This window comes from Bombus vosnesenskii, unplaced genomic scaffold, assembly GCF_011952255.1.
Source record: "Bombus vosnesenskii isolate JDL3184/JDL3185 unplaced genomic scaffold, Bvos_JDL3184-5_v1.1 scf7180000013302, whole genome shotgun sequence".
In the NCBI taxonomy this organism is placed as follows: Eukaryota; Metazoa; Arthropoda; class Insecta; order Hymenoptera; family Apidae; genus Bombus; species Bombus vosnesenskii.
In genome coordinates, this window is record NW_022882951.1 from 2,740,912 (window position 1) to 2,753,677 (window position 12,766).

Consider the following 12,766-nt stretch of genomic DNA (forward strand, 5'->3'; position numbering starts at 1 on the left):
AAAAAATCTGAACAAACAAAGTTATATATTATTAGGACAAAATAATTTCAGTTAATATGGAAATAAAAATATAAGAATAGAACAATTTAATTAAAACTTAAGATGCCGCTTCTTTTACATCTTCTCGAAAAATGAGTCAATTGCATCTCGTATTTATTCAGAAGAAAAATATGTAGGTCTGTTGGTTGGCATTTAAAGGCTGGTTATGCGGTTCACCATTCACTGATCGGTGATTGCCGCTATCATGAAAACTAATGCGCACAAATGACACAAATTCGAAATCTACGCTCGATCGCGCGTAGCGTAGTGATTAGTAAATGCTTCGATAAACCCGGCAAGAGAGCAACCGTAAGTGTATTGAAACTAATCTGGAGATATGTAAGCTACTTTTCCATTGAAATTGCAAAAATAAAGATTGGAAAAAGTACACAAAGCTAAACAAACATACTGCGCCTTTAAAAAGATTACACGAACGTGATATCATGATTAACTGGAAATACCAATGAAAAAATTGTAATTAATCTTTTCTTTATCCTACCTTTGAATGTTGATAAATTTTTATTAATTCAAATTATGTATATACATACGTATGTATACGTACTTTTTCTATGATTGCGTTTACCATTTTTGCTCCATCGGTAATCAAGATCGTGAGTATCCTTTTACGTAACGCCATCTACGTAGTATTATCTCGTACACGCACAACCGGGACTGCCATTGATTAAACCTGTCAGAGAATCAGCTGATCGGTTATTCACGTACGTGAGATCAGCTGTGCGCAATCATGGACACGTTAAGCGAAGAAGATTTTGCGATACCTCCGGCTAAATACGAATGTAAGTACCCAGTATCATACTTTGAGCGTAATAACGCATTAAATTCACGAAGTAAACACTTTCATCGTACTAGAATGATATAACCGGCAGCCGGCGCGCCATTATACCGGCGTCCATTTTGCCACATGTGAACAAGTCGGAATCAAAATTTAGAACATTATTTCACACCTAATTGTACAAGAAATTACATAACAAGACAATTGCAATTATATGCGCGCGTTTTCTGTTTCAGATTTGGACCACACGGCTGATGTACAGTAAGTATTAAGTTTGTAAATCCTTCGCAATTAAAGCAGATATTTTGTAGAGGTTACTTGCAAAGATAACCTAAAACGAAAAATAGGACAATAATTACTGTTGATACAGAGACAAGTTATATATCGCTACATTGCTTTAACAATATTATATTATTAAAATAAATATATATCGTAATACTCATGACGTATTATAGACTGCACGCATGGGGCAATACCATGGAAGAGGCTTTCGAGCAATGTGCGGTGGCCATGTTTGGGTACATGACGGATTTAGAGCGAGTTCAAATGACACAGTTACATTACGTAGAAGCGGAAGGACACGATATGGAAAGTCTTCTTTTTCATTTCCTCGACGAATTGTTATTCATGTTTAGCGCCGAACCGTTTATCGTTGCGAAGGTATATTGCATTCATTAAACTTTGATTACATCATTATTATAATTAAAATCCCTCCTCGATTACGAAAACGCTTTACTTTGCATTTTTACGTCTCTTTTTACCTTTTATATGATATCATTTATTCGATAGACCATTCCGTTTAATATGTTGTTTAACTATTTATTCAGAGATCGAAATAAAGTACCTTGTTCTTTAAAACGCTGTTTTTTGTGATTTTTTAAAAAAGAAGTATCGCTTTGTGTTGTCAGAAAGTGAAGATTACTAATTTCGACCGCGAGAACTTCAAGATCTCTGCGACGGCGTTAGGAGAAGAGTTCACGATCGGCAAACATACGCAAAACGCCGAGGTGAAAGCGATTACGTACTCAGCGATGCAGATCCTCGATCGTCCTGAATCAGAACGTCCCGAACTTTTCGTGATCGTAGACATATAGCCGTTTCGGGTTCAGTTTGGTGTCTTGTTTGATTTCTTGGCGCCCCCGTATAATTTGGCTCGGGTTAAGGCTTGAGACAGAACAGTATGTAGGAACGTATGAATACAGAAGCAAGAAGGGAGGGTATATACCCTCTCTTACGTCCTACGTAGGGTACGATCCTTTTGTACTTGCGTAGGGTTCAAATAAATACGTTATGAAGAAAACACCGGGCTCCCTTCTTGGCGATCCATAAGTACGTAGTAACGTACCATGGAGCCCTGCGTTTTGTGGAGGATACCGCTCAAGAATTTTATACCACCAATGTATAACCGTACACAATTTATTTAAATAACGTAAACATTTTGGTTGTTAATTCTCTATATATTGTATCTATATCAACAAATGTTTGATTGTTGTCGAAAGCTGTTAATAGTAACTTATAAATGCCAGACACGTATAACAAGTATTATATAAAAATGTTTGTATATTTTTATAAACGTATAATAAAGATGTTCTTTATGTTTCGCGTCAGTGAAAATTTTCGTTACTAAAAAATAGAAAGATCGATGCTTGTATTATTACGATAAAATTGTTAGAAGAAAATATGAATTAGAATATAAGTCATCGACTAACGTTGAGATTCGCCATACGATAGAATAGAATAGAAAATCATAGTTAAGCGTACTTTCGCACGTGCAAAGTGGTACGGCCCTGGCATCCAACACCCCTCCATCGTGAAGGAAGCGACGACCGCCCGCTTAGTTTCGGGCAAGAAACGATAGGCAGTGGGATCCTCCCAATCTTCGGAAGCGCGTGTACTCGAGGGAAGAGAATCAAAAAGCTTCGAAAATTACATAATAGGAGACTGTGTTAATTATTCGTTTGATTCTTGCCCCCTTTCCTTCGCGATAAGGCCCACTGTTAAAGGGACTCACTGCCAACATCAAGCGTGGCCGTTTGTTTCGAAAGCGTACACCCCTAACCATGGCGGACTGGTACGGTAATAATCTATCAAAACGATATATCGTGACGTTTTAAACTGTCAAATACGAATAACCGATACATCAAGCTTGAACGTGTCTCGGGAAAGTCGTGATATAGGGATTTTTCACCTACATGCCGGAGCTTGCGTGGCAGTTTCGAGGAAAACGAGAGGGACAGTTTTGGCGCGTGTGTCTTTTATCTTCATGAAAAGTTCGTGTAACTGGTGTGTCTCTAATTTTCAATCTTCCATTTTCCAATCAACATAAACGACATGCTGTAACGGAAAAGCGTGACATCCTGTACCCATCGTGGGACATCTAACCCTAACGGATATAAACAAACGTTATCACGAATGCTTGAAAGATCATAGCCGTTTAAACAACATCGAGAGGCAAGTAAAAACAAGTGAACCTGTGAATAATTTTCATGAAAAACTGAGGAAAGGTGACACGATCTAGGAACTTTTTTGGATATCTGCTATCGCTGGCGGCGCGGTGGTTACGGACGGAGAAAAGCGAAGTGACGGTTTTGGCGCGCGTACTCGACTCCTGTGTACGACCGGCAGATGGCCGGTGCGCCGGTACGTTATACGCGCGCGTCCACGAACGCACCGACACATGACAGGCGCCTAAGCACGTACTACCACCATGACAGAGACGCGTTCAAGAGCATATCGAGTCAGTGGTAGAAGGCCACTACCACATTGACACTGAGCGTTGGTGAGAGCGCAGTAGAGCGCACGGACACGCGGTTCGGTGTTACTACTACCGGTACAGACGGGTCTATCTGCCTCGTAGCCCGAGCCAGTTGCCAGCGCGCCAGCTAGCCCCGTCCATCCAATCGCCCAGCTCACGAGCCGGCCTCGTGTGCGCGCGCGACACCCCGACAGAAAAGGTTCGTTTTCCTCGCCGGTGGCTCGACCGATCATGTCGAGGCGGGGCTTATCGTGAACTTTAGAGCCTATACATTCCTTGGAAGCTGAAAACACGGCGAACGCACGTACAGTTTCGGCCCTTTACGCACGATTATTTCGGGTCCTCAGTCTACTGCTGCTGCTGCTGCTGCTGGTGCTGGTGCTTGGTTGTCGTTCCTATTGCTGAGATCGGCCCTGCAGAAAATGGATACCGCACCAGTGCGGTAGAGAGACAGAACGAAGCAGATATATAGAAAAACGAGCGTGAAAGAGAAAGAAAGAGAGAGAAAGTGTGTGTGTGAGAAATAAAGGCCACGCAACTACTACGACTACGACTACGACGAGGACAACGACAACCGTTTACAAGTTGAGAAAGAAGGACAGAGGGAGAGAAAACGAGCGAGGGCGAGAGAATAGTAAATCATATGTACGAAGTCTGTATATAATATACCAAAGCGAAAAAGCAAGAGAAACATTTCGTGCACGGGCTAGCCTCGGAAGACCGGGTTAGGAGAAGCCTCGTCGTCTGGTCGTTTCCCCAGACGAACACGTTTCCTTGTCCTGTCATCGACAGGCATACAGTGAAAATTGCATCTAGAAATATCGGCAACGCGACGACAACGATCACGACCACGACGGCGACGTATTTGCCTCTATCGAGGAGGCACGGATATGCCTCGCTCGTCGGCGCTGTGACACGCGCCGCGCCGTGTGCTGGCTGAACCTCCCGGAAGAGAGCGTGGGCCTCCGTCTCAAAATACTGTGCAGTTTCTACCGCACGCTCGAGAGCCAAGTAAGTGGAAATAAACACGCGTACAATCAGTTTTTCGATATCCATTTGTTCCGATCGGATGGAAAAAAAAAATATTCCCTGCCTAGAGGAAATAGTAACAGAGTTGTTTCGAAACATTCATACTCCAAGTCCCCATCCGAAAAGTCGAGCGCGTTTTTCCGTGCGCGTTTCTTTTCTCTATCGCAATTTATCGCGTACGAAAGATGTGCTTACTGGAGCGCATAAACAGAAAGGAAAGAATTAAAAGAAAAAAAGAGAAAAAGGAAAAAAGAAAAGGAAAGAATGGCCCGTTATTTCGAGCGCAACCGATTTGGTGCGTCGAAAGTCGCTGGCATCTCTCGCGATCAATCGCGAAAGCGTGCACTGATTCTAGGTTTCCTCATGACCGTGCCGGTAGCACGCCTAACTAGGGATACTCTAGTCCCGGCTTGGCTCTTTAAACGGCTCTACGTATTGCGTGCGAATCGTGGCGTTTCTATGTATGTGTATCGAGCAGGAATAGTGTGTGTGCGCGCGCTCGCATAACCGCGCTCCCTCGTTGTCCGCCCGCTTGCGCTCACTCGCTCGCTCTCGTATGCATGGCCGCTTCGGTGCGTGGCGTGTGGATTTATATCGCGAGTACGCATTACCCGAGTTCAATAAAATCGGTATAAGTTCGTTGCTTTGGTCGTGATCGAACATTTTACGTGGTATCGCAAATACACGAGAATAAGTCGAGCAAAAATGAAAAGAAAACAACCTCTGAACCTTCAATCAACGTTAACAGCTGATCGCGGTCACTCTGTAACGAACGATCTGTAAGACCAGATCCACTGTGATGGATGCACGTTTTTTTCTTTTTGTAAAATGATAAGAGATAGGGAGCGATTATTCGGGTCTCACTGATAGACCCTGCGACCTGTGCGGTTTCCACGAGCGGAAGGACGGAAAAAAAGGAGGACAGTAAGGTTCGTCGCTAACATCTGGGGCCTGAAGCCTCATGCACACAAGGCATGCTTGTACGATTATCCATTTGAAGCTTTTACCATATTTCCCGTCTGTGGTGCATTGCACGTTTTTCATATACAGGACGTTCTATGAATTTGAAAAAAAGAAAAAAAATAGAAAAGAAAAAGTTGAAAAAGAAACTGTTGCATCAAACAAGAGCATTGGATTTATTGCATACCTCCTTAAAGGTCGTTCGTGTGGAACGTTTGTGAACAGACGTTATATCTCGTATTTTAAAGACCTCACTCCTACCAATCGATGGGCTCTAGGCTAGTTCTACATCCAATGCCGTCGACGCAAGTTACACCAGTCGGGTTTTATCTTCGAGATAACATCCTACCAATCAATGCCTCAGCATCGTGCATTGCTCCCAACCTTCGAATGCGCTTTACCATGCTATTGGCCTCACGATCGCTCGTTCTATACGGTGTGGTACGGTGTGTACTTGGCCAAACAGGCGAAAACGAGACAACCACGCAGTTCGACCGGGAGTTTGCTTCTAAAACTGCTTACAACGCAAGGCTGCTGTAACACGACGATCCTGCGGCGCGGCGTGCCTCTTTAAACCACACCCGGAACGCTGCCTCGTGTTCTCGGGACGCTTGCTCTTTTTTTCGAAAATTCTCGTACGCGTCCGCACCGTGGGTCTCTCATTCCGCTCAGGCGCGTAACGAGACTTTTGAAAACGGGGGCCTTAGGAACGATTTTCTCCTGTTTTTCGCGGCTATTTTGTTTTCCTGTGATCTTTGCTTCTAAACGGCGAAAAAACGTTGTACCATGTACGATCGGAACAAATGGATAACAAAAGGAAATGACTCTAGGGAATTTTTTCTGAGGCGACGCGTTGGAAATTAGTTTAGAATTCTAATCGACTTTGAAATACTTGCCACAGTTGATAACGCTGAATCACTTGTTTTTAGAAATAATAATTCGAATGTCACTATTCTAAAAGTAAAATTTATATTATATTATCTTAATTATATTATTATTTTATTAGTTAATCTTTGGAATTAATAATATATGCACTATCTGCTTATAGTTGAAACTATTTTAATAGTGATTTTAAACAATAATAGAAAATTATATTGCATATATTTATAATATATAGTTATTTTCTTAATTTGTTTATGAAGTAATTGATCGTCGAAGTTGCTACATCGTCTAACCTTATCGTCTTTATAAACATTACAGGAAGTGGTTCTTAAAAATCTAGGAAAATCAAATACATACAAAAGTCATATAACGAACAATGCCTGTTTTAATTTCTTTTTGTTTTTCCATTCATTTGGTCTCGACCTTTGCAGCTGCTGTACACGTTTAACTTAAAGTACAATACAGAAATTGATCTGTAGGTTTCACCAGATGTTCAGTACTTACAAAATTGTCACCTTGTCGTTTGGTCAACCACTTCCGTTTCGTTGTTCCATGCAACTACTATTTTTATATACTATTATACTATAGATATCTAAACCATTTTATTTCTAAAACATCGTTAATATTTTCTCAAAAAAAGATATTTAGATATAATTCAAATATAATAAATAAAAATATTTTATTTTAAAAGTATCCAAAACAAATAGAAAATGTAGAAATACATTTTAAATATTCTATTAATAGTATAATGATAGAATTCTTTTTATTTGTCTATTTCTTGTTTATCTTTTTGTTTTATTGTAGCATGAAAGTTTGTCATTTCCTTCGCGAAGACAAATGCGAAGTTCTTTGGAATACGAGTTCTATTATTAGGATTTACCAATGTTGCTTGATTCAAGAACAAAAACCTTCTCCCCTATGCTGTCTGTTCTTTGATATGCATCTAAAAAGTCGCTTCTCCTTAAATGTGCTATCGCGACCGAATAAAATACACTCACAAATGGGTGGCACTGACAAAAACTCGAGAATGAAGGGACGACGATCGATAGAAATTTTTATCGGATCCGCACACCTCGCTGTCAATAATTTTCACATATAAATGGTATATTTTTGATAAAGCATATACTGCTGGCAAGGTTAACAAGGTACTAATATCAAGTTATAATGTTACATTTCATGTTTTCCTATCAATTTTTCTTCTACTCTTGCAATCATTGTTAACGAACATTCAGTAACAGATACATTCAAAATACACAATACACAATTTTTTTACGACAAACGATATGAAATAAAAAATACATATCCGCCAAAATAGTATACACTTATTAACCTTCATGGACGGTGTGTAGTGTATGACACGTTTTCTAAAAACTTCGACAGTTCGATTTAACCAATCAAAAGTAGGAAAAAATACTTATGAATATTATTGTTAATTATTATTATTGTTAACATTCGTTTCATCATTGATAGATTTGATAAATATATATAATGATATTAAAAAAGATTTTATCAATATTGAATGTAATTAATTTTTTAAACGTACAAAATAAATAGTATTGTTTTTTTAAGCAATATAGGAATATTTCTTAATATTTTGTATTTGCTAATAAATTTATTGTAGTATTTCATATATTCTAGAAGCAAAATGGAACACTTACAATATGTATCTTTCATTGTATTCTCTTAAAAATATACATTATGTTTAGGAATATTTGTATTTTCTTGATAATATCTTTATTGGTATGAATTCAATAACATTATTTCTATGTATTTCTATCGTATGTAGTAATATTTATATATGATGACAGAAATTTCTAAGTAATTACTTTTCCCTATAATTGTCACTGAGATCTAATTTTAATATAAAATAAAAATAGTATTTCATATCAGACGGAGAAAATTTTATTTACGATTTGTTATTACAAACATACACATCTAATAGGACCAATGTAATACGATATAAAACTTTCTAACATATTGTGATATAATCTTGATATGTCTTTTTGTACCCGATTCCTATGAAATATTTGTGTAATATTTGAAATTCTTGACTAAAAGTGTTTAAAGAAGTTATTATTTATTATAACTTTGATATTATCTTTCCCGATCTTACTTATCTTCAATCTTATATAATGAACTTTGTATTCCATAAGCTTATTATTTTATATTTTTATAAATGGCTGTTATAGGTTCTCCTAAACAATAAAGATGCCTCGAGTAAGGAGACAAGTGGTCTTGGAAGATCCTGCCAGGCCTGTCACACCAGACATGGTGGAAACTAAATTATGTATGTATCAATTACTAGTCATTTCATAATTTTCATTTAATTTAGCTACATACTTGGTATACGCATGAATTACTTTTAGTGAAACAAGAGTTTTTGGACGATGGCTCTTTGGATGAAGTTCAAGCACAAAAAGTGGCTGAAGAAACACCAAGTCCTCATCTTCAAGACCATCAATATGGACAAACACCTTGTTATCAAGTAACAAGGAAACCCACACAACCACCACCACGAACTGAAGTAAATAAGGCTATATTTACATACACATAATTTTTAGATCAAACAACATTTCCTGGTAAACATATTAATCAAATATGATATTTTCAATCAACATTGTTTAAAAAAATGATTAAATTCTATGATAGTAAAATCAGTATTGCAACATATTAATATTACTTTGTTTTGTTATGTTTTTATAGCAAATATCAGTTCAAGCAGTGAAACGAAGACTGAATCTGGAAATGGGAACTACCGGTCCTAGCCAATCTGCCTTCAAAGCCCCTAGAGGCAAACGTAGGAGATCTGGATCGAGTTCTCTGGCTGGCCACACTCCTACAAAAAGTAAATTTCCCTTCTTTCACCTAAAATAATATCCTTCACATCTTCGAGGAAAAGAAATGTTATCTTCGTTTGCAGGTAAAACGGTAGAAAGAACGCGGTACGATACATCACTGAGCTTACTTACAAAAAAGTTCATACATTTAGTCGAGAGCAGTCAAGACGGCGTTGTAGATTTGAACGTAGCGTCTGAAAAGTTAGAAGTACAGAAACGTCGTATATACGACATTACGAATGTATTGGAAGGCATAGGTATTTTGGAGAAGAAAAGTAAAAACAATATACAATGGAAGTACGTTATTCATCGTTTATCAAGAATTAAATACCGAATTCTTCTACTCGAATGGTAAATGTAATTATTTTATTTTATAGAGGTGGTCAGTTACCAAACGATAGGAATGATATCGCTGATCTCAGAAGGGAAGTGGCAGATTTAGAAGCTAAGGAAAACACCCTGGATCGATTGATTCACGGCGCAGACAAAAATCTTAGGGAGCTCTGTGCAGACAGACAATACGCTTATGTAACGTATCACGATTTACGTTCTGTCCCAATGTACAAAGACCAGGCTATAATGGCAGTAAAAGCTCCGCCAGAAGCCACACTTCATGTTCCACAACCCATCAATAACCTTGGTCAGCAAAAGGTAGCTATTTTTCTTCATAAAAATCAATGAAAATTAGAACCATCCATATTTCTTTATCACTTATTTATTGTGTTATTTCTACGCTTACAGCTTCAAATGCATATGAGGTCATCTCATGGCGAGATAGAGGTGTTCCTCTGCCCTGATGATCCTACAGTCAAAACGTCCCCCAATCCGGGTTACACGACGACGCAACCTGTGCCTTCGTCAAAAGAATCCGAAATACCTTGTCTGCCTCCTGAACTTCTAACCAATGAAGAAAGCGGAGTTCGGGTTGAACCAGTACCTTCTGTCGAGAGTTCGTTGAATACTCGTTTGTCCACACCGGTTATATCTGCAGTTACCAGTTTAGCAGGCATGAGGGACGCACTTTTGTGTGAATCTGATGATTATGGACCAATGGGTGGAGGCAAATTCCAACTCCAAACGGAGGATCAAATTAGCACTTCAGGTAGGATGGCGTATATCTTCAAAACCAGGATTTATTAAGATTTACTTATTATTCTTTATTTTGCCTTCTTTTCTATTTCTCCAATTTTTTTTTCTTTTTTTTAATAAAATTTGTGAATGGTTTTAGATAAACGGAGCTTAAGATTTAGTAAAGTAAGGCCAATGCATCCGCATGAATATTAATTTTTATTCTTTTTTATGAAGTTGTATCATGATTATTTATTTTTTTATGCTGCCCTTCTTTGTACACACGCTTTTAAATGTATCGCATATTTTATCACGAATGTTGGGTACAGGGTACTAATAATTGCAAGAAGGTGAATACAACCTTTTTAACGTAAATATGTAAATAAAAATAGTGTATATATATATATATATATATATATCTTGAATACAAGTATTAGGCTTGTTTTTATCTTCTTGCAATTACTTTTGAGTTCTTTAAGTTTGTTATTAATGTATATTAACACATTAATTTATAACAAGGCTTTAACAATTTAGTGCAAGATTCTAATTAATCTTTTATTAGGCTTTAATTAATTAATATTTCTCTTGTACATTTTTTCAACATTGTTCCCACTCCAGTTCTTATTTCTCTTTCTTTTGTCTTTTTTCTTTCTTTCTTGTTAACACAAATATACTTTTATTTTACTTTATTTTTTAATAAATGCTTTTTACACTGCACTTTTTTGTTTGTATACTTCCGAGATATTTCAAATACGTTTCTTTCTTGCATAAAAGAAATATTTATCATCTTAATATTCAAATTTTATTTAAATGCTTGAAAGAAACGTTATGCATGTCACTGATGAATTTTAGAACATCTCTAATAAAAAAATCTCTTAAAAAAAAAGATAGTAAGAGTTGACTTTTCATTATTTATCGAGTTCCATTAACTCGAGCTATCTTTTTTTCCTTGGTCTTCTACCTTTTCAACAATGGAGGATAGCCGTACCCTGATGGAGCTCTGGCTGTGACTTGTGTATTAACCAAATAAAAGTCACATCACAGGCAGAGTTCTAGTTAGGTAACGGTTTCAAACAGCAAAGCTCGTGTCGCACGAAGGTACGTTTCATGGATAAAATAATTATTGGCTTGTTTGTATTTCAATGCAATTATATATGTGTTCTTTTTCTTCTGGCATTCACCTCGTTATTGAAACAAATTGCTTTTAATCCTTCCACTCTATTTCACAGAATATCTTGCTATTTATCTTGATATTATATTAATACCCAGTACATTGGTAGTTTATTAATAATAATAATCTAAACAAAAGTAGGCAACCTTTTAAACTTTTAATTTTATAATTTTGTAGAAATTTGATTATAGCATGTTTCTGCTTGTAATAAATTAGTCAATAGCAATATATTTATTTATTACTAGGCTGTATAAATAACTCGCGAAATTTTAATACTATTAAAAATAAATAACAAAACCAATCGTAATCACGTAATTTACTTATTACGTGACTATACGTATAAGCGTGATAAAAATATGTACATGAATCTTTGAATATCATCGCGAAACAATTAAATGGACAATAAATTAACATAACGATTTTAACAGTTTAACTGTCGCTAATTAATATTTAATTTAAATAATAAATATTCTTGCTTATTGTGTTCCAAAAATAAATCAAATAAGTTTTAATGTTCAAATGTAACTGGACGTTTTCTCGAGAACGTTCTATGAAACTAAAAGAGATAGAAGTCTTAGGAGAAAGAAAAGAAATGAAAAACGCGAAAATGTTCGATGAGACGGGACAAACCCAGCATTCGCTCTCTCTCTTTTGTTGCAGATCTAAGTATTCTTGATTTCGGTGAGCACCTGCTGTCTCTGGAACCGCCTCTTTCCGAAAACGACTATTCGTTCGCGTTAGGCACGGAGGAGGGACTTTCGGATCTCTTTGATTTCAAATTCTAAAGGATATCGTCCTAATCGTCGTCGTCGTGACACGCAATACAAGCAAAGACCCCTGTCTTTTTTGGACTACCACTCTGAGTTCGCCTCCTTAGTATTCGAACGGATAGAGATCACTTGGTTAATCCAATAATGCTAGCGCTTTCGTATCGATTGACAATTTTTGTTTTATTAACTTCAAAGGGAACGATCGAACAGAAAACGTAGTAACGTACGAATCATCCATCGGCCCATTATACAAATTGGGATAAAAATAAGGAAAATATAAGAACAGGGATACTCCGACAATTATGTTTCAAACGCGATCAAATTCACGTTACAATGGAAATCGACACGTTGCTCTGACAATTTTTTTTTTTTTTATCAATAATAAATAATTCTGCTTCTTATATAGTTTTTGTAAAGACAAAGAAAGATGGACACGTGTGTAAATATATTAAAAAGTATACA

General features: G+C 37.1%; 2 protein-coding genes across 5 annotated transcripts; both read left to right on the forward strand.

Moving 5' to 3' along the window:
* Positions 1-685: 685 nt before the first annotated feature.
* LOC117234058 (protein archease-like) lies at positions 686-2,439 on the forward strand. Its single transcript, XM_033494911.1, has 4 exons — positions 686-836; positions 1,069-1,093; positions 1,288-1,492; positions 1,741-2,439. The coding sequence occupies exons 1-4, from the start codon at positions 785-787 to the stop codon at positions 1,924-1,926; spliced, it is 468 nt and encodes a 155-aa protein (XP_033350802.1). The 5' UTR covers positions 686-784; the 3' UTR covers positions 1,927-2,439.
* Positions 2,440-2,616: 177 nt separating this feature from the next.
* On the forward strand, positions 2,617-12,429 carry LOC117234054 (transcription factor E2F2). 4 transcript variants are annotated; one of them, XM_033494895.1, is made up of 8 exons: positions 2,617-2,903; positions 8,648-8,745; positions 8,825-8,982; positions 9,162-9,303; positions 9,379-9,592; positions 9,673-9,946; positions 10,037-10,397; positions 12,195-12,319. In XM_033494895.1, the coding sequence occupies exons 2-8, from the start codon at positions 8,667-8,669 to the stop codon at positions 12,317-12,319; spliced, it is 1,353 nt and encodes a 450-aa protein (XP_033350786.1). In that variant the 5' UTR covers positions 2,617-2,903; positions 8,648-8,666. The 4 variants fall into 4 exon arrangements, with proteins under 4 accessions (XP_033350786.1, XP_033350787.1, XP_033350783.1 ...); XM_033494896.1 differs by lacking the exon at positions 12,195-12,319 and adding an exon at positions 10,505-10,721 and having other exon boundaries at positions 2,620-4,598; XM_033494892.1 differs by having other exon boundaries at positions 2,623-4,598; positions 12,195-12,429.
* The last annotated feature ends 337 nt before the right edge of the window (positions 12,430-12,766 follow it).

Excerpts from the sequence above, each read along its gene's own strand:
- LOC117234058 (XM_033494911.1), top strand. The coding sequence starts at position 785 with ATGGACACGTTAAGCGAAGAAGATTTTGCGATACCTCCGGCTAAATAC. Across the intron at positions 837-1,068 it reads ACCTCCGGCTAAATACGAAT|ATTTGGACCACACGGCTGAT; the intron begins GTAAGTACCCAG and ends TTTCTGTTTCAG. Across the intron at positions 1,094-1,287 it reads GACCACACGGCTGATGTACA|ACTGCACGCATGGGGCAATA; the intron begins GTAAGTATTAAG and ends GACGTATTATAG.
- LOC117234054 (XM_033494895.1), top strand. The coding sequence starts at position 8,667 with ATGCCTCGAGTAAGGAGACAAGTGGTCTTGGAAGATCCTGCCAGGCCT. Across the intron at positions 9,304-9,378 it reads TGGCCACACTCCTACAAAAA|GTAAAACGGTAGAAAGAACG; the intron begins GTAAATTTCCCT and ends CTTCGTTTGCAG. Across the intron at positions 9,593-9,672 it reads AAAAACAATATACAATGGAA|AGGTGGTCAGTTACCAAACG; the intron begins GTACGTTATTCA and ends TTTATTTTATAG.